General features: G+C 43.7%; 1 protein-coding gene across 2 annotated transcripts in view; it reads right to left on the reverse strand.

Annotated features, from left to right (window-relative positions):
* Positions 1–26,905, reverse strand: part of AMBRA1 (autophagy and beclin 1 regulator 1) — a 196,217-nt gene that overhangs the window by 106,252 nt on the left and 63,060 nt on the right. For both annotated transcript variants that reach the window (XM_054026730.1, XM_054026728.1), the window contains exon 9: positions 18,928–19,110. In XM_054026730.1, the coding sequence (XP_053882705.1) occupies positions 18,928–19,110 (183 nt within the window). The remainder of the gene's footprint in view (positions 1–18,927; positions 19,111–26,905) is intronic.

Consider the following 26,905-nt stretch of genomic DNA (forward strand, 5'->3'; position numbering starts at 1 on the left):
AATCACATGGGTAGGAAAGTACTTAGAGGTTGACAAAGAAAGAAGTGATAAATAATTGGTGAAGTAGACACTGGGTTTGATTTGATCATCTTTGGTTACATTAAAAAAAGAAGAACAGGAGTACTTGTGGCACCTTAGAGACTCTAAGGTGCCACAAGTACTCCTGTTCTTCTTTTTGCGGATACAGACTAACACGGCTGTTACTCTGAAACCTTTAGTTACATTGTGGAGCCCGTGGGAAATTTATGTATTATTTCTACAATGCCTCAGTTTACCTGCTTGATATTATTCTGTATGACTGCATGGAGTTAAATCAAAGGTTTTTGGTGGAGGAATCAAATCAGTGATAGAAAAAAGTCAGGATAGAACAGTTCCTGAACAGAACCCTGGCAGAGCTATTAACTGGGAAATACCCACAGCAGGTTTATTTTTCCAAGGTCTAAGAGTAGGATCAAAGAGACACTAAACTATTAAAGACTCCTGCCTAGAGAGGAAAGAGTATGAGTGAGCAGCTGAATCTGGAGGTGACTCTCTGACAGTGAGACATGGAGTACGCTTCAGGGGCTGACTGTCCCAGTCCAGGAGAAGTGTCTAGACTGCATGCAACTTACCCAGAACTTGCAAGGAAAGAATAAAGTTTCAGTAAGATTCACATGTGTAAGCCTGCTTTGTTATTTTAATCCATTTCTCCACTACTGTATTCCTATTGACTAATAAGTAGAACTTAGTTCAGCCTTTTCAAAACACTGACCCCACATACATTTTTGAGTACAAAGCTCCTATGACACATGGCCAGAAAGGTTTAAGCATCCTGCAGGACAAATGATCCAAATTCAATCTTTAGGGACATATTAGTAGATAATGTTTGTGTTTTTGTGTGTTTACATATATATTATTAGAGGTCAAACGGTTCCTGTCTATGCTGTAGTCTTAATTCAGAGACCAAAATGAGACCTTAACATTTAAATGAACTATAAATATATTAATATCACTGTATTGATCTCTCTTTGAAATGTATAGCAAATCACCTGCGAATGGTGGAAAACAGGCAATTGCCTTATGTTAATTTATGTAGCTAATTACTGGTGATGCTTAGGAAATAGGTCTACTTCAGAGTCTCGATGATTGCCTATTGGTCACCTAGGAACTCTGAGCTGTCAAGAGAAGGCCTGGAACTATATAAAAGCCCTTGGGTCCTGATCCTTTTTATCTCAGATCTGCTTGAGGCTTTATGCAGGGGAAGCTTAAGTCGTAAGACGGAGATCTCCAGTCCCACCTGGATCTCCCTAGATATGAACATTGGACTGAATCTATGGACTAATTCCAAGAACTCTTTGTAACTCCATAGCTCACCATCTCTACTATGAAACTAATCTCAGAACTGTACTCATGTCTGTATGTATACTGATCTTTTAACCAATACTCACTCACTCTTTTTTAATAAATTTTAGTTTCGTTAATAAGAATTAGCTGTAAGTGTGTATTTGGGTAAGATCTGAAATATTCATTAACTTGGGAGATGATGTGTCCAATCCTTTGGGGTAGAACTTTCATATTTGACTTGGGTGTCTGGGTGGAAGTCCAAGGCTGGGTTGTTACAAGGGAACTGTGTTTTGGCTTCTGTGCAACCAGTAAGGTATTGTAGAAGCTGTTTTGTGGTGGCTTGGTAAATCTAAGTATTGGAATATCCATCAGCTTTGGGGATTGTCTGCCCCATTCTTTGCAGTTTGCCCTAATTGAGTAACCTCAGTGTGGTCCCCCTGGGGCCCCAATCACAGGTCCTAAGAGAGAAGACTCCTGCAGGCAGCCAAGCCAAACTGCCAAGCTATGGGAAGAAACAGAGGTGCTGAAGCCTGGAGATCCAGTGAAAGAGTCAGGACCTACCCTGGAGTGAGTGAAAGTTCAAGGCCTATCACTAGGAAGGGTGTACTCACAAGAGACTACAGAGGGGTGCAAGGCATAGCACACCCTGTAATCCATGACAAATAAGGAGGAGGAAGGAAATAGCATGTTAAATGAAATGTGTGGATGATACTAAGGATGTGTTGACAATTACCCTACATACCCATGCTGGTAAGTAAAGGATGTGCGTTGCATGGGGTGCCACTGAAGACAAATTAACTGCCAATTTTGCCCTGAATAGGGAAAAGATGGAAACATAATTGAGGACAGAGAAACAAAGGGATCTAAGGCCTGATACTGCAGGGTTCTCAGCTCTTTCTGGAAGTGCCTTCAACTTTCACTGACTTGCACTTACACGGATCAAAGCCCCTTAGAGAAGAGAAATGTGAGCAGTAAATAAAAGAAAAAATGTGGAAAAATGGAAACCAACTACACATCTGGGAAAAAATAATCCCAAACATTCAATAAAAGGGAGATAACGAAGAAGCAGAATGCAGAGACATCAATAGGTCTGAACACAGGCAGCAAATTAGACAAAAGTATGCAATACAACATGCACCTGAGATTACTGCACTCTGTTCCCAGTCCCTCAATTTCAGAGATCTCACGAAATGAAATTAATAGGTTTAAAACAAACAAAAGGAAGTATTTTTTCACACAACACACAGTCAACCTGTGGAACTCCTTGCCAGAGAATGTTGTGAAGGCTAAGCCTATAACACGGGGTGGGCAAACTACGGCCTGTGGGCCAGATCCGTGGGGAATTGCAGCCAATGGGAGCTTCGGGGGAGGTACCTGCAGGCAAGGGCAGCGCGCGGAGCCCTCAGGCCCCCCCCCACCCCAGGGGCCGCAGCGACATGGTGCCAGCCACTTCTGGGAGCAGCGCAGCATGGGGCCAGGGCAGGCAGGGAGCCTGTCTTAGCCCTGCTGCGCGCCGCTGCCAACCCGGAGCTGCTCCTGGTAAGCGGCACTGGGACAGAGCCCACACCCTGCACACCTCCTGTACCCCAACCCCCTCCTGAACCTGAGCCCCCTGCCGCACCAACCCCTACCCCAACCCTCTGCCCTGAGCCCCCTGTACACCCCGCACCCCAATCCCTTGCCCTGAGCCACCTCATACACCCTGCACCCCTCCCACATCCCAACCCCCTGCCCCAGCCCTACATTCATGGCCCTGCGTGCAATTTCCCCACCCAGATGTGGCCCTCAGGCCAAAAAGTTTACCCACCCCTGCTATAACAGGATTAAAAAAAGAACTAGATAAATTCATGGAAAATAGGTCCATCAATGGCTATTAGTCAGGATGGGCAGAGATGGTGTCCCGAGCCTCTGTTTGCCAGAAACTGGGAATGGGCGACAGGTGATTACCTGTGATCACTTGGTGATTACCTGTTCTGTTCATTCCCTTTGGGGCACCGGGCACTGGCCACTGTCGGAAGACAGGATACTGGGCTAGATGGACCTTTGGTCTGACCCAGTATGGCCGTTCTTATGTTCATGCCCCAAAGCAGAAAGGCGGCAATTGCTCTTGACACAGTTTTGGGCATAGGGACACCCTACCTGAAATATTGCACTTAATTCTGGACATCTCATTACCAGGAAGAACAGATTGTGATCTCTTTGGGCAGGAAGGGTGCACACGTGTGTGCGCGCGCACAGCACCTAGACAGTACAAGGACAGAAATAACTACTAACACCCACAGTAGGTAAAGGGCTAAAGGGATTTAGAAATAAAGAATCACAATTATACATGTATAACTTGGTAAAAAATGAGTAAACAGGGATCAAACATTTACAAGTATTGAAAGATACAATAATCATGAAGGAAGGAGAAATGTTTAAGGTGAAACATAGGAATGTAATTAGAAAGAATGGGATAAAATTAAGCAAAGTAAAAATTTAGGCTACACCAAAAATCTCTTTACTGACAGGGAGATGCATTAGGACTGTGGAATAAACTCCCAAAGATAGCAGATAAAGCACTAGAGACAGACTGCAGGAAACAATCCTGTCCTGGCTGACGAGATGGAAACTAGCAGAATAGGTCTTTTTCATCTCTACTGCATGTAACAACTGAGATGGTAGCCAGGTAAAGTTAGTAAAGACATAGTACCTTCCCAGTATTTCACCTCTTTCTTCTGAATGCTAAATATGATCATCTTTCACTAGAAGCTGTTTCAGGGGAAACACTAGAGAAATCCTCATCAATTTATCAGCTAAAGCTTCCTTAAACCAGCAGGATTGTAGATGGCTGGGTTTATTAACAGCTCTCCTGACCGCCAAAAAGAACATAGCCTTGATTACCTCTCAGAGGGCCATTCAGAGAGAAATAAAATGAGTTTTACAAGATAAAAAAAAGTGCACTTCAGAAGATCAAGTATCTCTGACAAGCACCACATACAAGAGGATTCATCACCTGGTCAAAAGAGAAACACAGCAACAGTTCCCTGCTAAATGCTAAGGATTAATCACTTCAGAAAAATACCAATTTGAAAGCACAATGAAACAAACTCACAGGCCTACCATATACATTCTGAACAGGCAACCAGTTGTGTCTATTCCAATCCCACCTGTCACATTGACACATGATTAGGGACCCACCACTGCCTTTTGAAATGAGACTAACCAAATCAGTGGCTGCATTAGTCACTAGTGCTTGGAAACTTCATGGGATAGACTGAAACCGGCTGTAAATAGCAAAATAATATAAAACCACCACAACCATGCAGGTTGTGTCTGGAACACCACTAGGTACGCCTGTACAAACAGAGCACACCACTCAGGTACCAGCCTCCTTCCAGAGATACAACTGCATTAGCCAAGGTAAAGTTCCCAACATTTACCGTCCATTTGACTACTTCCCATCAGTAAGTGTGACTGGGAGACCCCACACCAGGTCTATCCCTAGCAGCAAGAACATTCACAGTAATTGGTGCTACTCTGCAAGCAGTTTACAGCCCTGCAACATACACTGGCTGCTCACTGTGCACTTTCAATATCCATACTGGATTTAGGGGGTCAAAAATTAACAAAGTCACTTCTCTACATACTGAGCCATTAACAGTCTCCAGGATTCTGACCCAACAGGTGATGGGGGAAAAGAGTTGAAAGTGTGGGAGTCACAGGCAGCAATGGCAGAATATAGGGTAGGCCTATACTTACCTCCGGGTCCGGCGGTAAGCAATCGATCTTCTGGGATCGATTTATCGCGTCTTGTCTAGACGTGATAAATCGATCCCGGAAGTGCTTGCCGTCGACGCCGGTACTCCTGCTCTGCGAAAGAAGTACGCGGAGTCGACGGGGGAGCCTGCCTGCTGCGTCTGGACCCGCGGTAAGTTCGAACTAAGGTACTTCGACTTCAGCTACGTTATTCACGTAGTTGCGTATCTTAGTTCGAAGTGGGGGGTTAGTGTGGACCAGGCCATAGACAGGTGGTTACTTCCTAGAGCTACTCTTAGGAAAGAGCTTTGTTTTAAAAGTGCCCCATCTTGTTGAGAGTCATCAGAATTGCTCAGGAAGCTGGAGCCATCGATGCCATAAGAGCACTGTTGTCAGGAAGCTCACACTACTGAAGTCTACGTTGATACTGGCATGCAGAAACTCATCCAAGCAGCACCCTTGTGAGAGTCAGCATTCATGGTTAACAGGATGCTATTCTGCAGAAGCTAACAATGTCCTGCTAACAGCAGTCCCACTGTAAGGAAGAAGTCTTGAACTATCACTACATCCAGGCATTGTCATTGTGCATTAAGACTAAGAAGAGGGGTGGAAGAGTGTAAAAATAAATGCAAAGAATTAGGGAAGACAGAGCTGCAGGCTCTAATGAGTAGATCACAGGCCAAATTAAGACACTTCCCAAGCACTAGTAAGCAAAGTTCAAAGTGTAGACTCAGTATCTTTCCCATTCCTCCAGATCTTGAAGGGTTCTTCACCTGCACTGTTTTAAAGGAGGTGAATATAATTAATATAAATTGTTGCATGTTTGGTAGTGATATCCCAGTGTTTAGTGTCCCAATCCAAAGATCTTTAGTAGAAAGAGACAGAACGAAAACAAAACCCACCACCAAGTCCTAGGTAATCTCTTTCTACTTAAAAAACTGCTTCTGAGAATGCTCCTTCTCATCAAACCATGGGAAGCAAAACAATGTGGAATAGGAGTAAGCTTAAATCATTACCCCACTATGCTTCCTCCTTAAATACAGAGCAAGAGAGATAAAGAGGATCTGGGAGGAAAATAGAATAATAAAGTCATGGACAGAAACATTTTAAGCTCCTGTTTTTAACAGCTCTATCTGGACTCCAGTGACAAGAAACCATCACTCAGAAGAGTATTCATTGTAGTTATGCCAGTAAAAGTGATCACAGACAATTTGCAATTGTTACATCTACGTCTCCTGAAGAGAGACAAGTAGTTAGGAGCCATTAGGAAAGGAATAGATAATAAGACAGAAAATATCATAATGCCACTATATAAATCCCTGATACACCCACACCTTGAATATTGCATGCAGTTCTGGTCACCACATCTCAGAAAAAGATATATTAGAATTGGAAAAGGTACTGAGAAGGGCAACAAAAATTATTAGGGGTATGGAACAACTTCCATATGAGGAGAGATTAAAAAGACTGGGATGATTCAGCTTGGAAAAGAGACTACTAAGAGAGGATATGATAGAGGTCTATAAAATCATGAATGGTGTGGAGAAAGTAAATAAGGAAGTGTTATTTATCTCTTCCCATAACACAAAAACGAGGGGACAACCAATGAAATTAATAGGCAGCAGGTTTAAAACAAACAAAAGGAAGTACTTCTTAACACAATGCACAGTCAACTTGTGGAACTTGTTGCCAGGGAATGTTATGAAGGCCAAAACTATAATGGGGTTCAAAAAAAAATTAGATAAGTTAAGGAGGCTAGGACCACAAGTGGCTATTAGCCAAGATGGTCAGAGATGCAAGCCCCTGCGCTGAGTGTCCCTAGCCACTGTTTGCCAGAAGCCGGGAGCGAACAACAGGGGCTGGATCATTTGATGATTACCTATTCATTCCCTCTGAAGCACTTGGCATTTGCCACTATCAAATGACAGGATATAGGGCTGGATCAGGGGTTCCCAAACTTCAACAACCTGTGAACCCCTTTCACTAAAATGTCAAGTCATGTGAACCCCCTCCTAAAAATGAATATTTCCAGGGATTTTCTCCTTTATCTGAGTATAAATTATAAAAGCAGTGATCTGGGAAATATAAAATTTGTTTTTATGACATGCATATTACACACTAATTATTTATTATTATTTATCATTACAATATTTTTATTACATTATGAAAATGGCGACACTCTTCCAATATCTCACTTTCGTAGCTTCAAAAAGAACAGGAGTACTTGTGGCACCTTAGAGACTAACAAATTTAAAACCTTTCGTAGCTTGTATCACTTTGAATAAGCCTGTTATAAGACAAGGCTCCTATGTTTCATCAAGGAGTATCAGATGTGAAACATCATGAAGGTATTTAAGAAGCCAACTCAAAGAGTTCCTCTTACACAAGCATTCACGTCTTGAGCAGTCCAGACAAACAATGCACATTACAACAAAGCTTAAACTTGTTCTTCATAATAATTTAAAAAAAACAATACTAGCTGCCTATTTAATTTTAAAAACAGCAAAAATGTCCATCTCCCTTTCCATTTCTTATAAGGAGTCTTGAAGTTTAAATCTCCTCAGTGTGATAGATATGCTTGCTTTGATCTGCTTAACTCGTGGAAGTCCAGTGGCTCCGTGCTGCTGGCCCCGTGCTGCCCAGGGTCCCTAGGACCAGCTCTGTCTGCCATTATGGAACTTTTTCCCGAGAATCCTCTGTAATATTTCGCGAACCCCCAGGGATTCACGAACCCCAGTTTGGGAACCACTGGGCTAGATGGACAATTGGTCTGACCTAGTACGGCTGTTCTTATGTAATAACTAGTTTCTTTTTTCATTTTATTTATATGGTGGTCATATAAGTTCAACCATCCAAGATGACACTTCTTGTTCTTGCATTAAAGGTCCTACAGATCACAGTCCCTTCTGGCATACTTCTCAGAACTGGTCACCTTATATATCCTCTTCAGAAAAAGGGGATCTCCTGATCTTCCTGGCTGAATGTTTAGCCAGCCATACATCTTTCTCCTTTGTGTATGTGTAAATACGACGACCAAGCCAACCTCACAAGTTTACTTACAAGCTGGCCTGGAATGGAGAAGTCACCGAGACAAGAAAGGATGGAAACTCCCAAACCAAACACTTTTGCCTGAAGACAAGACAGTAATAATCTGCTGTGCTGCTCACCAAAGTAACTACCCCATACCTCTACCAGTGCATGTAAATTTATGTTCTCAAAAGCACTGGAAATCTGAGAATTACAGAACATCTCCACGTAGGAAAGGATAGAGTGGCACTGAATGTAAACCAGTTCTCTGCTTTATAAAATCAAGGTCAAAGCGTGCAGCTCTCAGATCCTAAAGCCTCCTGTTTCTTTATGAAAAGATGACAACTGTTGGAGGAACTCAGAGATGACTCCTTTGGACCCCAGTGTGAGAGGTCAGTGAGGCTGTCAAGAATGGTGGAGAGAAGGCAGGTAGGAGGCTGGAGGCCTTTGTTGAATGGAAAGGCCATGGCTTATCCTACATTGCCTAGAGTGTTTACTTTAAACCTGGTGCAAGGTAACTTGTTAAGAGACTCATAGGTCTGGGAACCAAATATTCCACAGCTGGCCTCATTATAGAAGAGAGCCAAGTAATCCTTGGTGCTCTGAAGCACGTAAACATTCTGAAGAAGGCTCGTCCACTCTGCAAGTCAATAGGTAGCTGTCATGAACCCATGGTCTTACCAACTGGGGCTGCCAAAGACTCACTCCTGCAGTGCATACATACTGATCACAGATCTCTGTCTAGGCATTTCTAGTGCACTTGCATTGAACTGAAAAACCTAAATACCATGATGGGACCTAAGGTCAAAGAGCTCAGTCCCTCTCCTTGTCCATAGGAGATATTGCCGAGGACTACTCATTTGTGTCACAGACCAGAAAGGATCTTTCCCAGTATTGATGGGAATTGTTCAGCTTTACAGTCCAATTTACAGGATTTAGGAGGGAAGAAACAGAGCTAACAGTGAGCAGTGCTGGTACAACAGTGACCTCTTCCTATGGGATGAATGGTACCAGAGTCAGAGTAGAGAATGGGAGAGACAGCATGCATATAGAAGGGGAGAAGGTACAAACACTAAACAAATGTAACTGCTGAGCTCTTCCCAATCTATATTCTAACAGGCAGCCGATTTTTTAAGGCAGACAGAGAGAGTCAGCCACAATCACACCTTTAGCCTTGGCTTGAAACCCTTTATGAAACCGTGGTGAAGCATTTCCGTGAAGGTTTTCAGACAGAGCAACATACTGTCCTAAATATTTGCCTTTCTGACAAACACAGTAAATCTGCATTCTCTCCCATGCTTGCTGCAGACAGAGACAGGGAGATAGATGGCAGAAATTCAGGACATGGAAATATTTCTGCATATGAATATGGCAATCAATCTGCACTGCATGCAAAGATTTTAACCTGCTGGTGTCCAAGGAACCCCAAGAGCATTGCCCACTGCAAGGATGACTCCTGTGTCAGAACTGCTCCAAGCCAAGGGAAATCTCCAAGAGAGACCTGTTCTCTCTTGTGAAAGTCAATTTAAGGGATTTTAAGCCTGCGGGATTTACTGGAATCAATAACAAGGACATCTTCCCTCATTAAATGTACCAAAGCATGCTCCTCATTCCAAGAATGCTGAAGGATTGCAAACAAGGCTGGGACATTAGGGAGCCCAAGATGGATGAGAGCTTGTCTACAGGGAAAACTTTTACCAGTTATACCGCCATAATTGTATCAGTGTAGTTCGATAGTTATACCAATAAGACCCCACATAGACACTCCTATTCCTGAATCAGAGAGTTTTGGCATGGGGAGGTATAACAAGATAACTATATCAGTTTAAATTCACATCTTAGTTTATACTGGCATAACTTTCCTGTGCAGACAAAAGCCCTGAGCTTACAATTGTCAGTTGTACTTAGTATGGAAAAGTATGCTGAAGCTGAGAGGTTAAACATGCATTAGTGGGTGGGTATTAGTGAGTGGGAAGTGAACAGAATCTGTCTTAGGAGAAAATCCCAACAGGGTTGCACAGGAGAGAGCGGGGTTTGGGGCAGGGAGGAGAAGGTGGGTACTGGTGGCAATTCTACAGGGCCACAAGAGTGTAAACTTGGCATTGCTGGGGAACAAATTTCTTGTGGGCCAGCAAATCTGAAAGTGCACAATAAATACACACTTAAAACTTAAAACCCTGCAAAAGAGTGAAGGGGCTGAGCAAGGCCTGGGCCTCCAGAGCCCTGTGCAAATATGGAAAGGGTGAGGGATGAAGTAACTATTGTGATTAATGTGCACAAGCCTTGTCAGGCTAGCAGTATTAGGCCTAAAACTTCCGGAAGTTGTAAGAAGTGAGTACAGTTGAATCCTGCAAGCATAAGCATAATCTAGCTAGAAAGCTTTATAGGAAGCCTGGTAAAGATAGATACAGACTTGTGGTTACTATGCTCTACAACCAAATACCTCTTGAAGCTGACTCGAGCATTTTTGAGTCTAGCAAATTAACCACAATTAGCCGCATAGAGAAGAGATGAGCTGAGCACAGGTGCACAGTTCATAAGATCAAAACAACTGCAAATACCACACTGAAACATTTGGCCACCTTCATTGGTTGACCTGTTTTGAAACACGGTCAGCAAATACCGTATAAAAAAGGTGCAAAGACACAAGTGTTTGTGTGTGTGTTGACCTAAAGGAGATCACTCTTTGTCAGGCTCACATGCATCCCCTGAACCAAAGGGACTTGCGCTTCACCGATTATCTGTGCCCGGCCAGCGTAGGAAATGGTCAACTGAAAGGTAATGTATCTTTGGAAAAACACAGGGTAAGGTTTTGGACTCAACAGGCCCGGTTGTGCTCGAACTAGTTAATCTTAAGCCTGTATTAATACTATAGTTTAAGTATATTAGTAAATTGTTTAAGTTGTTTAAAAATAGTAGTAGTCAATAGTTAATCAATATATAGTAACTGTACATGTTTTGTGCCTTGCTGAAAACAGGTGCAGCGCTGGTGAGGCTAGTAGTTTATAAATCATAATAGCTTTGCAAGTCGCTGTGCCTGTCTTCAGTATAAATTACCATCCAGTTTATCACAAAAGTCAATAAAAGTTTATATGTTGTTATATAAGGTTATAGGTAGGTTAAGGTTAGTAAAATATAGTTAATCAATGTATTAATATCACATATGGAATTGTATTTGTTGGGCGTGGTTACGGTACATGTGAAGATGCTAGGCAATCAGTAATAGTAGCGTTGCATGTGCTTGTGACTATTTTCAATATTATTTACCTTTTATAAGTGTACTTATAGGAATAGGTAGTTAATGCATAATATTACTTGTACTTGTGCTTGTCTCCAGTATAACTTGCCATTTGTATTAATCCTCACTCAGTGCTGGTCTTTAATTCTGTTTTTCTTATTCTGCCTATGTTGCCTTTATAGTCGTAAGTCATTAAAAACCTTTCTTGAGGAATAATTAGTTGTTTAGTTTCTCTTTTGCGGACACTACTCAACCTCATTACATCTGTGTTGTGTGGTGGGAAGTAGCGATCACCCAGAGCCCCACTAGGGCTCTGATGTGTGCCTCCTCCTTCCATTAATCTCCACAACTATCACTGCCTGCTCATAGACCCAGATCCAGTAGAGCACACAGGTACTAACGATCACATATGCCTCCTTCCCCAGGATCCCTAAACAAAGAATAAAGAGGGGGAGAGAAATTTACAATCTGATTCATCCAGAATAGAAAGACAAGAAATGAAGTCAGCTTGCTAGCACTTCAGGGAACGCTCTCTAGGATTCCAGAAGTAAAAGCAAGCCTCTGAAAGCTGAAAAGCATGGTGGTGAGGGAAGGGAAGGATAGCGATGAAAGTACTGACCTATCCCCATCTTTCTCACCCATCACAGAGGGAGGGAGAGATGTGGTGTAAGATTTGAGGCCTTTTTTCTGCAGCCACATTAGGACAGCAGTAGCTATGAGCTAAAAAACAGGTGGGGGTGGACGGGAGAATTAAAAAAAAAAAAAAAAGTCACATCCTCACATTCCATCTAAATTATATTAAAACAATGAAATATTGGGCTGTTAAGAAGATGCTCCTGTCCTAATAGTACCCACCATCACCAGATAAAGAAACAGATCTTTAAACATCTTAAGAAAACTTTGTTTGATAGCATTCTGGCTGGCAAGGAATCACTTATTAACAGTTGTGATTGTGAAACCTATACATCTTTATTGTTTTGCCTTCATGGTTCCTACTTTATTGTGTATCGATTTGATTTCTGTCTGGTTCTTTGTTTGCCTGTCACATAACTAATTTCACAAAATTTAAGTCAATTAAGGTGGTGGGGTATGATTGGTTAAAGAATTGTTTCACAATATGCTAGGATTGGTCAAATAATTATTTTGTAGTACTTTAGTTTAAAATGACTGGTTAAGGTATAGCTAAGCAGGACTCAAGTTTAACTATATAAACTGGGGTCCAAAAGGAAGCTCCTTGGAACCTAATTCCAGGACACAACCCAGGATCAGAGCTGCCAGACTCAACCCCCGGCCAACCATATCAGGCAGAAACTGGAGAGCCCCCGGACAACCTGATCCCGATTGGCCACCAGGAAAAGTTCATCTGCCTTGTTGGCGGTGAGTACTGTAAGCTTAGCGTGTGCATTCTGCTTTGGTAACAGTTAACAAATAGAGGTTAAGACTATTAATGTGTAAGGCATTTTCACTGATAAAAGGCCCCGCAACCCCCCAGAAGAATACGCCCTGAGTCCTAGGAACCGGGAAAGGGTGGGGGTGCCTAATTTAACCAGGTTATGCCTTGAGCCCACAGAAGGATAAAGATGGGGTGCCCTAGAGAGTGCGGGTAACAGTGGAAGCTAAACCAGCTCAATAAGAGCAGAAAAGGGAAAGATGAATCAGGAAAGGTAAAGCAAAGAAGGGACAATTGGAAAGATGGAAGGAAAACGAAAAAAAAAAAGGCTTCACTGCGAGAGGTCAGCAGACAAAACTGAAAGATGAGTCACAAGGCAAATTCCAATGTAAAGGTCCCCACGCTAGGTCCCTGTTATCAGCCAGAGAGACAATGAAGCAGAGGAAAGAGAGGCAGAGAATGTCCTTAAGATGCAGAGGGGCAGAATTCAATATGGAACATTCATTCCCAAAAAGCTTGGTTAGCACAGAGGGAAGAAAGACTCCTCAGCATGAAATGAAAGGTGGCCTCAATGTGCCTGAGTGAATTGCTTCCCTGAATGGGCTCTGGAACTGCGTGAATATTATCTGCAGGGGAACACATTTCTCTACAGGTATCGGCTTTGCTGTGTGAATGGAGAATGTACCATCCATTTTCACCAGCAGAACCACCTTCCCCAGAAGATGAATGGGAGGCAATAATGGAAATACTAAGTGCTGTGTTTGCTGGGCTCTCCCCTCACACAATGGGCCTGTGAGGCTGTCACACTGATGCTCCTCCAGCCTGCAGAGTTGCATAGGGAAAGCTATTAGGCAGCTGACACTTCTGCATATCTCCCCTCATTTACATCTTACACAAACAAGGCCACAATGAAAAGAGAAGATGCATGCACTCCCCTTGTGCTTTCGAGTATTTAATTGCTGGAGCGTGAAATGACAGCTCCACTGAATAACATTTCAGAAAAATTCTGCCACCCCCTTAATCCTCACCAGGAAAGGGATTTATCTGCTGCTACTTTGGGAGGTGTAAATTCAATACTGTCTTTCATAAAAGGGGCTTCACCTTGAATCAAATGACATGGGGCATGCTGCTACCCCAGAAGGTGGTGCTGTAGGAAGTGAGGGTAAGAGCTCTGACAGTGGGAGAGGTTAATCCTTCTGATGCCAGAAGGAGACAATGTTGAGGACAGTCTAGAAGCCCAGGCCATTGGAGTGCTCACAGCTCCCACAGTCCCAATACCCCTGAGCAGATTGTTTTGTGTGGGGATCCTGTGCTTGGAGAACATAAGTGTGATAAGGATCAAAATAAAAGTGGATACTTGCAACAGCTGGGAAAATTCTACTTGGAAATGGAACAAATAATGAATGAATGAAAAGGTCACAAGCAGCAGGGCAGGGAATGCAAGATGGACCTTTCTTATCTCAATGCCTCTGACAGTAACTGATGCCGAAACTCTTTGAGCAACCCACTACAGTTAGTCAGATGCCTGAGTGAAGAACCTCACCCTTCCATATAGGGGAAAGAACTTGTTGCAAGTCAGTTTGTAAGGGCCACACCACAGTACAGTCCAACAACACAGTTCCAAGCAGAGGCTTGCATGGAACCCAGCATAGGGGATTAAGAATGGAAGAAGGCCTCGTCTAAGAGGAAAACTACCCAGCAGAAATAGTGAGAGAGAGAGAACCAGTCATCCTAGAGGTTTGCTGTCTTCAGCTCTGACTGGAGGAATCTCTCTTTCTGCCACACATTGGTCCATTTATCATCTGTACTGAAGTCAGGGTTCAACCTTATAACCCCTGTAAGAAGGGAGCCCCCCAAAGCTGTCTCCATAGCTACAGTAAATGGAGAATGGAAACACATGCTGACTATTCTCTCCCTCTACTCAGCTCAATGAAGCACTACTGTCTCCTGAAAGATCTTCCTTGCTCCTACTCTGCTACAGCTTTGAGTTCATGTCCCTCCTTGAATTCTGCCCTTGACATGAAGGACAAGACAGGATCCTGCTTAAGAATATAAGAACGGCCGTACCGGGTCAGACCAAAGGTCCATCTAGCCCAGTATTCTGTCTACCGACAGTGGCCAATGCCAGGTGCCCCAGAGGGAGTGAACCTAACAGGCAATGATCAAGTGATCTCTCTCCTGCCATCCATCTCCACCCTCTGACAGACAGAGGCTAGGGACACCATTCCTTACCCGTCCTGGCTAATAGCCATTAATGGACTTAACCATCATGAATTTATCCAGTTCTCTCTTAAACTCTGTCATAGTCCTAGCCTTCACAACCTTCTCAGGTAAGGAGTTCCACAAGTTGACTGTGCGCTGCGTGAAGAAGAACTTCCTTTTATTTGTTTTAAACCTGCTGCCTATTAATTTCATTTGATGACCCCTAGTTCTTGTATTATGGGAATAAGTAAATAACTTTTCCTTATCCACTTTCTCCACATCACTCATGATTTTATATACCTCTACCATATCTCCCCTTTGTCTCCTCTTTTCCAAGCTGAAGAGTCCTAGCCTCTTTAATCTCTCCTCATATGGGACCCATTCCAAACCCTTAATCATTTTAGTTGCCCTTTTCTGAACCTTTTCTAGTGCCAGTATATCTTTTTTTGAGATGAGGAGACCACATCTGTACGCAGTATTCGAGATGAGGGCGTACCATCGATTTATATAAGGGCAATAATATATTCTCAGTCTTATTCTCTATCCCCTTTTTAATGATTCCTAACATCCTGTTTGCTTTTTTGACCGCCTCTGCACACTTCGTGGACATTTTCAGAGAACTATCCATGATGACTCCAAGATCTTTTTCCTGACTTCTTGTAGCTAAATTAGCCCCCATCATATTGTATGTATAGTTGGGGTTATTTTTTCCAATGTGCATTACTTTACATTTATCCACATTAAATTTCATTTGCCATTTTGTTGCCCAATCACTTAGTTTTGTGAGATCTTTTTGAAGTTCTTCACAGTCTGCTTTGGACTTAACTATCTTTAGCAGTTTAGTATCATCTGCAAACTTTGCCACCTCACTGTTTACCCCTTTCTCCAGATCATTTATGAATAAGTTGAATAGGATCGGTCCAAGGACTGACCCTTGGAGAACACCACTAGTTACCCCTCTACATTCTGAGAATTTACCATTAATTCCTACCCTTGTTCCCTGTCTTTTAACCAGTTCTCAATCCATGAAAGGACCTTCCCTTTTATCCCATGGCAGCTTAATTTACATAAAGAGCCTTTGGTGAGGGACCTTGTCAAAGGCTTTCTGGAAATCTAAGTACACTATGTCCACTGGATCCCCCTTGTCCAAATGTTTGTTGACCCCTTCAAAGAATTCTAATAGATTAGTAAGATACGATTTCCCTTTACAGAAACCATGTTGACTATTGCTCAACAGTTTATGTTTTTCTATGTGTCTGACAATTTTATTCTTAACTATTGTTTCAACTAATTTGCCCGGTACAGACGTTAGACTTACCGGTCTGTAATTGCCGGGATCACCTCTAGAGCCCTTTTTAAATATTGGCGTTCCATTAGCTAACTTCCAGTCATTGGGTACAGAAGCCGATTTAAAGGACAGGTTATAAACCTTAGTTAACAGTTCCGCAACTTCACATTTGAGTTCTTTCAGAACTCTTGGGTGAATGCCATCTGGTCCCGGTGACTCGTTAATGTTAAGTTTATCAATTAATTCCAAAACCTCCTCTTGTGACACTTCAATCCATGACAGTTCCTCAGATTTGTCACCTACAAAAGCCAGCTCAGGTTTGGGAATCTCCCTAACATCCTCAGCCGTGAAGACTGAAGCAAAGAATCCATTTAGTTTCTCCGCAATGACTTTATCGTCTTTAAGCGCTCCTTTTGTATCTCGATCATCAAGAGGCCGCACTGGTTGTTTAGCAGGCTTCCTGCTTCTGATGTACTTAAACATTTTGTTATTACCTTTGGAGTTTTTGGCTAGCCGTTCTTCAAACTCCTCTTTGGCTTTTCTTATTACATTCTTGCACTTAATTTGGCAGCGTTTATGCTCCTTTCTATTTGCCTCACTAGGATTTGACTTCCACTTTTTAAAGGAAGTCTTTTTATCTCTCACTGCTTCTTTTACATGGTTGTTAAGCCATGGTGGCTCTTTTTTAGTTCTTTTACTGTGTTTCTTAATTTCGGGTATACATTGAAGTTGGGCCTCTATTATGGTGTCTTTAAAAAGCGCCCATGCAGCTTGCAGGGATTTCACTTTAGTCATTGTACCTTTTAACTTCTGTTTAACTAACCCCCTCATTTTTGCATAATTCCCCCTTTTGAAATTAAATGCCACAATGTTGGGCTGTTGAGATGTTCTTCCCACCACAGGGATGTTGAATGCTATTGTATTATGGTCACTATTTCCAAGCGTTCCTGCTATAGTTACCTCTTGGACCAGCTCCTGCGCTCCACTCAGGACTAAATCTAGAGTTGCCTCTCCCCTTGTGGGTTCCCGTACCAGCTGCTCCATGAAGCAGTCATTTAAAGTATCGAGAAATTTTATCTCTGCATTTCGTCCTGAAGTGAAATGTTCCCAGTCAATATGGGGATAATTGAAATCCCCCACTATTATTGAGTTCTTAATTTTGATAGCCTCTCTAATTTCCCTTAGCATTTCATCATCACTATCACCGTCCTGGTCAGGTGGTCGATAATAGATCCCTAATGTTATATTCTTATTAGAACATGAAATTTCTATCCATAGAGATTCTATGGAACATGCGGATTTGCTTAAGATTTTTACTTCATTTGATTGTACATTTTCTTTCACATATAGTGCCACTCCCTCCCCGCACGACCTGTTCTGTCCTTCCAATATATTTTGTACCCCGGAATGATTGTGTCCCATTGATTGCTCTCAGTCCACCAGGTTTCTGTGATGCCTATTATATCAATATCCTCCTTTATCACAAGGCACTCTAGTTCACCCATCTTATTATTTAGACTTCTAGCATTTGTGTAAAAGCACTTTAAAAACTTGTCACTATTTATTTGTCTGCCCTTTTCTGATGTATCAGATTCTTTTTTATGTGAATGTTTATCATCTGATCTGGCCTCTACTTTATCCTCTTCCATCCTCTGCGCCTGACTATAACCTGGAGATTCTCTATCATTAGACTCTCCCCTAAGAGAAGTCTCTGTCCGATCCACATGCTCCTCTGCAGCAGTCGGCTTTCCCCCATCTCCTAGTTTAAAAACTGCTCTACAACCTTTTTAATGTTTAGTGCCAGCAGTCTGGTTCCACTTTGGTTTAGGTGGAGCCCATCCTTCCTGTATAGGCTCCCCCCATTCCAGAAGTTTCCCCAGTTCCTAATGAATGTAAACCCCTCCTCTCTACACCATCGTCTCATCCACGCATTGAGACTCTGAAGCTCTGCCTGCCTACCTGGCCCTGCGCGTGGAACTGGGAGCATTTCTGAGAATGCCACCATAGAGGTCCTGGATTCCAGTCTCTTCCCTAGCAGCCTAAATTTGGCCTCCAGGACATCTCTCCTACCCTTCCCTATATCATTGGTACCTACATGTATCACAACCACCGGCTCCTCCCCAGCACTACACATAAGTCTGTCTAGATGCCTCGAGAGATCCGCAACCTTCGCACCAGGCAGGCAAGTCACCATACAGTTCTCCCGGTCATCACAAGCCCAGCTATCTACGTTTCTAATGATCGAATCTCCCAATACTAATACCTGCCTTTTTCTAGCAACTGGAGTTCCCTCCCCTGGAGAGGTAACCTCAGTGCAAGAGGCAACCCCAGCACCATCTGGAAGGAGGGTCCCAACTATGGGAAGGTTTCCCTCTGCTCCCGTTGACTGCTCTGCTTCCCTGGGCCTTTCATCCTCCTCAACAACGCAGGGGCTGTCTGACCAGAGATGGGACAATTCTACAGTGTCCCGGAAAGCTTAACTAGAACTCCAGCAGCAAGTCAGCTGGAGGCATTGAAGTGAAGTAGGCAGCTCAATTTGTGTCTCATTTATTTGTTATAAAAGTGCAGGGGACTGATTAGTGATAGATGCTGCTCTAATTTCTGATCAAATGGCCTAAACAAGCCTGAGACAAGTTTGCTTACTGAGCAGTAGGAACTTATAGAGCAGCCATTGGGTAAACAATGTGACGTAGTGGGAAGAGGCAGGATGCACACACTTACTCAAAATCTTCAAACTCTAGATCATTTCCCTCTACAGATGGGCCTTGGTTCTCTGAGGTGGAAGCAGACGATGAGGAAGAGCGGAGACGATTCTGTTGGTAACGCATGGAGCGCTGGCGAATACTGTCCCTCCGGGAAAGATACTGGATCATTCTCTGGGCATAATATGCTGCAGGAGACAACCTGAAAAAGGAAGAGAGAGAAAGAAACACGTTATAACCTGTAACTTGAGGACCCAAAGGAGCAGAGAATGAGAGTGCAATCCTACTTTTTCTGTTGAAATCTGGTGATCATGAGGGAAAGGACATTGCACCCCATATACAATGGCTGGGAAATAGGTGGTACAGAGACAAGCAAAAAATAGGAAAAGAGCAATGGAGAAGAGTGCAAGGAAACTTCCCCTTTAAAGATAAGCGCTTTCATTTATCAGCACCTCAGCCAACTAATTCCAGCAGAGGGCTCTGAACAACCACCAAGAAGCAAGGCCATTCACAAGAAGGACCCTGCTAATCAGTTCTGAGGGGAAAGGCAGCAGCAACTTTCAGATGAGACGTTAAGCAGAGGTCTGTGCCTGCTGCTAGTTGCCACAATACAAGGTACAGGAGGAATTTAATTTTTCACGAAGAGCTACAAATAAATACTTGGTTGAAGGCCCTTTAGAATTGAGTCCCAGGGGACTCAATTCTAATGACCTGGTCAATAATCAAACAGATTTTATCAACTTAGGCTGTGCAATGTCTGTAGATGGAGACTGATAGGAGTTGCTAGACTCCTGGGATATATGTTCTTGTTATTGTAAAGCACTTTGGGATATCGAAGAATCAGAGCAGGCTGAGCAGCGGGGACAGAGGGACGGTGAAGAAATTTGGCAGCATGTGACCTCCAGAAGAAGGAAGAGGAGCGTCCATGTAACAGCAATGGAGATACAGGTGAGCAACCATTTTCATGTTCTCACCACAGGTACTAATGCGGAGAGTGGACTAGATGATACATCTGAGGGAAGGGAGCAGAAGGAGACTCCACCAATTGGAAGGCATGAGATGCACTGTCCTAGGGATGGGGGTTCCATGACCACCGCTCCCAAGAGAAGGAGGTGGGTGGTGGTGGTCGGGGACTCCCTCCTCAGGGGGACTGAGTCATCTATCGGCCGCCCCGTCCGGGAAGACCGAGAGGTCTGCTGCTTGCCAGGAGCTAGGATTCACAATGTGACAGAAAGACTGCAGAGACTCATCAAGCCCTCGGATCGCTACCCCTTCCTGCTTCTCCATGTGGGCACGAATGATTCTGCCAAGAATGACCTTGAGCGGATCACTGCAGACTACGTGGCTCTGGGAAGAAGGATAAAGGAGTTTGAGGTGCAAGTGGTGTTCTCGTCCATCCTCCCTGTGCAGGGAAAAGGCCTTGGTAGAGACCACCGAATAGTGGAAATCAAAGAATGGCTACGCAGGTGGTGTTGGACAGAAGGCTTTGGATTCTTTGACCACGGGATAGTGTTCCAAGAAGGAGGAGTGCTAGGCACCTAACGAAGAGAGGGAAGAGCATCTTCGCAAACAGGCTGGCTAACCTAGTGAGGAGGGCTTTAAACTAGGTTCACCGGGGGAAGGAGACCAAAGCCCTGAGGTAAGTGGGGAAATGGGATACCGGGAAGAAGCACGAGCAGGAGAGACACCAAGAGGGGAGGACTCCTGTCTCATACTGAGAAAGCAGGACGATTAGCGAGTTATCTTAAGTGCCGATACACAAATGCAAGAAGCTTGGGAAACAAACAAGCAGGGAGAACTGGAAGTCCTGGCACAGTCAAGGAACTATGATGTGACTGGAATAACAGAGACTTGGTGGGATAACTCACATGACTGGAGTACTATCATGGATGGATATAAACTGCTCAGGAAGGACAGGCAGGGCAAAAAAGGTGGGAGTGTTGCATTGTATGTAAGAGAGCAGTATGACTGCTCAGAGCTCCGGTATGAAACTGCAGAAAAACCTGAGAGTCTCTGGATTAAGTTTAGAAGTGTGAGCAACAAGGGTGATGTCAAGGTGGGAGTTTGCTATAGACCACCAGGGGGATGAGGTGGATGAGGCTTTCTTCCGGCAACTAACAGAAATTACTAGATCGCAGGCCCTGATTCTCATGGGAGCCTTTAAATCACCCTGATATCTGCTGGGAGAGCAATACAGCAGTGCACAGACAATCCAGGAAGATTTTGGAAAGTGTAGGGGACAATTTCCTGGTGCAAGTGCTGGAGGAACCAACTAGGGGCAGAGCTCTTGTTGACTTGCTGCTCACAAACCAGGAAGAATTAGTAAGGGAAGCAAAAGTCGATGGGAACCTGGGAGGCAGTGACCATGAGATGGTCGAGTTCAGGATCCTGACACAAGGAAGAAAAGAGAGCAGCAGAATACGGACCCTGGACTTCAGAAAAGCAGACTTTGACTCCCTCGGGGAACTGATGGGCAGGATCCCCTGGGAGAATAACATGAGGGGCAAAGGAGTCCAGGAGAGCTAGCTGTATTTTAAAGAATCCTTATTGAGGTTGCAGGAACAAACCCATCCCGATGTGTAGAAAGAAGAGTAAATATGGCAGGTGACCAGCTTGGCTTAACAGTGAAATCCTTGCTGATCTTAAACACAAAAAAGAAGCTTACAAGAAGTGGAAGATTGGACAAATGACCAGGGAAGAATATAAAAATATTGTTCAGGCATGCAGGAGTGAAATCAGGAAGGCCAAATCACACTTGGAGTTGCAGCTAGCAAGAGATGTTAAGAGTAACAAGAAGGGTTTCTTCAGGTATCTTAGCAACAAGAAGAAAGTCAAGGAAAGTATGGGCCCCTTACTGAATGAGGGAGGCAACCTAGTGACAGAGGATGTGGAAAAAGCTAATGCACTAAATGCTTTTTTTGCCTCTGTCTTCACGAACAAGGTCAGCTCCCAGGCTGCTGCACTGGGCAGCACAGCATGAGGCGGTGGTGACCAGCCCTCTGTGGAGAAAGAAGTGGTTCGGGACTATTTAGAAAAGCTGGATGAGCACAAATCCATGGGGCCGGATGCGCTGCATCCGAGGGTGCTAAAGGAGCTGGCGGATGTGATTGCAGATCCATTGGCCATGATCTTTGAAAACTCAAGGCGATCGGGGGAGGTCCCGGATGACTGGAAAAAGGCTAATGTAGTGCCCATCTTTAAAAAAGGGAAGAAGGAGGATCAAGGGAACTACAGGCCAGTCAGCCTCACCTCAGTCCCTGGAAAAATCATGGAGCAGGTCCTCAAGGAATCAATTCTGAAACATTTAGAGGAGAGGAAAGTGATCAGGAACAGTCAGCATGGATTCACCAAGGGCAAGTCATGCCTGACTAACCTAATTGCCTTCTATGAGGAGATAACTGGGTCTGTGGATGAGGGGAAAGCAGTGGATGTGTTATTCCTTGACTTTACCAAAGCTTTTGATACCGTCTCCCATAGTATTCTTGCCAGCAAGTTAAAGTAGTATGGGCTGGATGAATGGACTATAAGGTGGATAGAAAGCAGGTTAGATCATTGGGCTCAACGGGTAGTGATCAATGGCTCCATGTCTAGTTGGCAGCCGGTATCAAATGGAGTGCCCCAAGGGTCAGTCCTGCGGACAGTTTTGTTCAATATCTTCACTAATGATCTGGAAAATGGTGTGGACTGCACTCTCAGCAAGTTTGCAGATGACACTAAACTGGGAGGAGTGGTAGATACACTGGAGGGTAGGGATAGGATACAGAGGGACCTAGACAAATTAGAGGATTGGGCCAAAAGAAACCTGATGAGGTTCAACAAGGACAAGTACAGAGTCCTGCACTTAGGATGGAAGAATCCCATGCACTGCTACAGACTAGGAACCAAATGGCTAGACAGCAGTTCTGCAGAAAAGGACCTAGGAGTTACAGTGGACGGGAAGCTGGATATGAGTCAACAGTGTGCCCTTGTTGCCAAGAAGGCTAACGGCATTTTAGGCTGTATAAATAGTGGCATTGCCAGCAGATCAAGGGACATGATCATTCCCCTCTATTCGACATTGTTGAGGCCTCATCTGGAGTATTGTGTCCAGTTTTGGGCCCCACACTACAAGACGGATGTGGAAAGATTGGAAAGAATCCAGCGGACGTCAACAAAAATGATTAGGGGGCTGGAGCACATGACTTATGAGGAGAAGCTGAGGGAACTGGGATTGTTTAGTCTGCAGAAGAGAAGAATGAGGGGGGATTTGATAGCTGCTTTCAACTACCTGAAAGGGGGTTCCAAAGAGGATGGATCTAGACTGTTCTCAGTGGTACCAGATGACAGAACAAGGAGTAATGGTCTCAGGTTGCAGTGGGGGAGGTTTAGGTTGGATAGTAGGAAAAACTTTTTCACTAGGAGGGTGATGAAGCACTGGAATGGGTTACCTAGGGAAGTGGTGGAATCTCCTACCTTAGAGGTTTTTAAGGTCAGGCTTGACAAAGCCCTGGCTGGGATGATTTAGTTGGGAATTGGTCCTGCTTTGAGCAGGGGGTTGGACTAATGACCTCCTGAAGTCCCTTCCAACCCTGATATTCTAGGATTCTAGTATGAAAGAAATAATGAGAATCCAATGTCTATTCACCTGTGCCTAGCAGTCCCCCCACTGCCATACCATAAGTCCTGAGCACACATAAATGCTTCTACACATAACCAGCACCTGTTACAGGCGGACAGGGAAATGACTATCTACGTTCTGGTAGTCAAGACCACATTAATAGCTAGCCAGAAGGTATCTCATTTAGCTGAGCCTAGCAATTAAATTCTCTTTTCACTAGGAAGACCAGTGAGACAACTAGGGCCTTGAATCACCCTTCCAGATGACAGACTAGCTTCTAGTGATCTGTACTCTCCAACACTCCCTACTGGATACCAGCCTGCTTTTCTGTCTACATATGCTTGATTAGACAATCTCAGGAGGCCAACAAAACACAACTTTTAGTGGCCAATATATGTAATTCAATATCTGTAATCAAACAGTAATAATCCAGATTTCTTCCTGCAGCACTTGATCCAGAAGAGGTGAATTTAGTAAGTCACCGGGATAAGCAGGAGGGTCACTTCAGAGCCCACAATAGATGAACAGTGCTATCACCAAAACACATGACATTCACACGAATGCCAAATGGAGTCCGAGCTCCACAGCTCTCTCTCTCACTTTGCAAACAGAAGGGCTGAGGTTTCACTCAGTGAGGGCAATCTCATCAGGTAACCATGGCATTTACCAACTCAGATGGATGCCTCAACGTTACGAAGCCTTGTGTGTTGTAATGATGCTCATTTTGTAATATGATAATGCCATTAACTAGAGAGCTCTGATGACTATATTCCTGTATAACATCTCTTTAAATAAAAGCTCACTGTTGTAATGATTATTGTTTTGTTTCTGATAGTTATATGGCAAGGATTTATAAGCTGTTAATACTTCCTAAATACATATTTTTTGGGGGGAGGGGGAAGCAACAGATGTACATGTGATTGTTCTAGTACAAAGATTTACTAGGGGTACAAACCTTTAACACCTCAAATACTTAAATAACCATCTCCCTAGCATACTGTTTATGAAAATGCCTGTTTATTATTAGAACTGAATTCTTGACTATTTGGGATTAGATTCTCACTCTTTACCTGGTCTGCACTGGCTGCCCTGAACGAACTGTGCTCAGATTTCTACCTAGTGCAATTCAAAAGTGTCTCCTATGCCCTTAAAGTTCACTTTGCACTTCCAGCCTCTCTCATCCCACTGAATCATGGAGAGAAAAATCCTCATGCACTCATTGGAATGTATTTATTTAAAATGGGATGGGGACCATGGCGCTGGAACATTTTAAATAATGAGGGCACTGAAAGCCAACCCCCTTGCCCCTGTCCAACTCAGAAATGGTTACAAGAAAAATAAAGATAAAATGTTTACTAATGCCTAACAAACTATATTGGAGTCAAACAAAGTTTTTCATCTCACGCTCCAGCAGATTAGTGACCAAATTCTCACGTCAGAATCTTTCCCCCAGAGTCTAACACCTGCTTCCTTTGTCTCTTCAAGTGCAGTGAATGTGACGGGCAGAGAGAAAGAGAGGGGTCCCTTTGGGTGTTTTCCCTCCTTTTTATAGTTTCAGTCCCCCTCTTGAAAAACATTTCCAGCCAAGAACCTGGAGCCAAAGAGAGTCTATGTGGAAGGATAGTCCCTGCTGTTTTTTTCACCCATTTGAACTTCCTTTCTTTTCCCTTCATGCTCGATGGCAGCGTTTACTGCTTAAATGTAAACTAAGCAGAGCACACATTCCTTTGTTTAGGACAGATCTGTTTGCCAACTTCTGTTTCGGCAGGGATGTCGGGTTTGGAACATGTTTAACACCACCATACAGGGGAATCTTATAACTTCACATACAATATTGCCACACATATTTTACCAGGACAACACTGACCAGCAAATTATGGAGTTTTCAAATGATATCTTACAAGGCATATTTTGTACAAAGATTATTACAATAGCGTATACGATGTGAATAAAGGGGTGTATTCTGTCAGAGCCCCCTAGCAACACACAAACTTTGTAGTAGTCCACAAGACAATAGGCTACTTTTGACACCACAGGATCCAAATTAACTCAGTATATGAGGTGCATATGGATCACACAGATGCTTGCAGTGAATGGACTCCAATTACCAATGCAGGTGGCACTGAGAGACTGCATTGCTGGATGTGTGACAATTGTTCAAGCTGCTGACTGTGAACCCTGAGGCCAATTTCAGCAGTGCAGAATCCAGCACCAAGCAGCGTAGTCTAACAGCGTAGACTACAGCATGGAGCAATGGTGCTGACTGATGAGGAACCTAGAGGAGGAGGATCTGAATGGCAGCATTCAAACATTTGCTTTAGTTGGCACTAAAGCAAAAGTTCAAACATACTGCTCCCTAAATAGAGAGGTGGGCATGCAAGGATGGATTACTAAGCAATACAAAGTGCTCAGTTACAACCCACAGAACTCTAACCAGTCTGGCCATGTAGATAAATGGGCAATCAAGATCTTAGGGAAGACCACTTCTTTTCAGAATTAGGATTCTCCAAGCCTAAAGCATCCCTCCCTCCCCTTGTTTCCTGGGAAGACTCTCCACCAGCTGAAGGAGCTCTGGTCTCTGTTCCTGAAAATACCTGAAGGATCCTTAAAGTAACACTAGGCACTCCTTCTGACCACGGGAGAATTACACTTGCATTTTCATGTCCCCAGCCCCAAGCTGGCCAGAAGCAGAGTAACTTCCCCCTCCCTGTTGCTGACAGCAGAACTGTTTAAAGCTGATGGACTTGCTTCCATTAGTACACAAGACTCAGCAGTCAACATGTATATTTTAATTAAGTAACTGATTTCCTGTTTCTACTCTGTTGTCAAGCCTGTAAGTACCATTAGATCAGCCGAGCAGGTCCAAAAATCTCTGCTGTCTATTATCAAGATTCTGTAGTATGGCTTCCAACACATGGATACCCACAGACATTTCATGGCTGTTCCCAAAGTCAGCCTTATGGCAAGATGGCAGATTGGGATACCAGTCTACAATAGGAAAGTAGGAACACACCTCGCCAGCAGCAGCTGTTCCACATAATGAAATATCTCCCCTTCAGGGGTTAACCCTCTTGTTTTATGCCTATTCCCTGCTTGAGGGAACAGAGCGAAAGACGAACGAAAGACAAGAAAACCAGGAGGCCTCTTCAGTTTTGGCAACAAAGAATAACTGCAAGTGAGCAACCAGACTACTCATTCTAGTGATCTCACATATTGCCCGTTATCTTGCAGATTGTGCTACAGATACATGCCCACCCATTTGATCTGAGGCAAAGCTAGGTACCAGGCACTAACTGCTGCTCCTGTGTCTTCCATGCTTCCTGAGCAGAGGACAACATATTGCATGTAAGCAACTCAACTCATCAGGGTCAACATTCAGACCTGCTGAATAGACAACGCC

The sequence above is a fragment of the Malaclemys terrapin genome, chromosome 4 (genome assembly GCF_027887155.1).
Source record: "Malaclemys terrapin pileata isolate rMalTer1 chromosome 4, rMalTer1.hap1, whole genome shotgun sequence".
NCBI lineage: Eukaryota > Metazoa > Chordata > Testudines > Emydidae > Malaclemys > Malaclemys terrapin.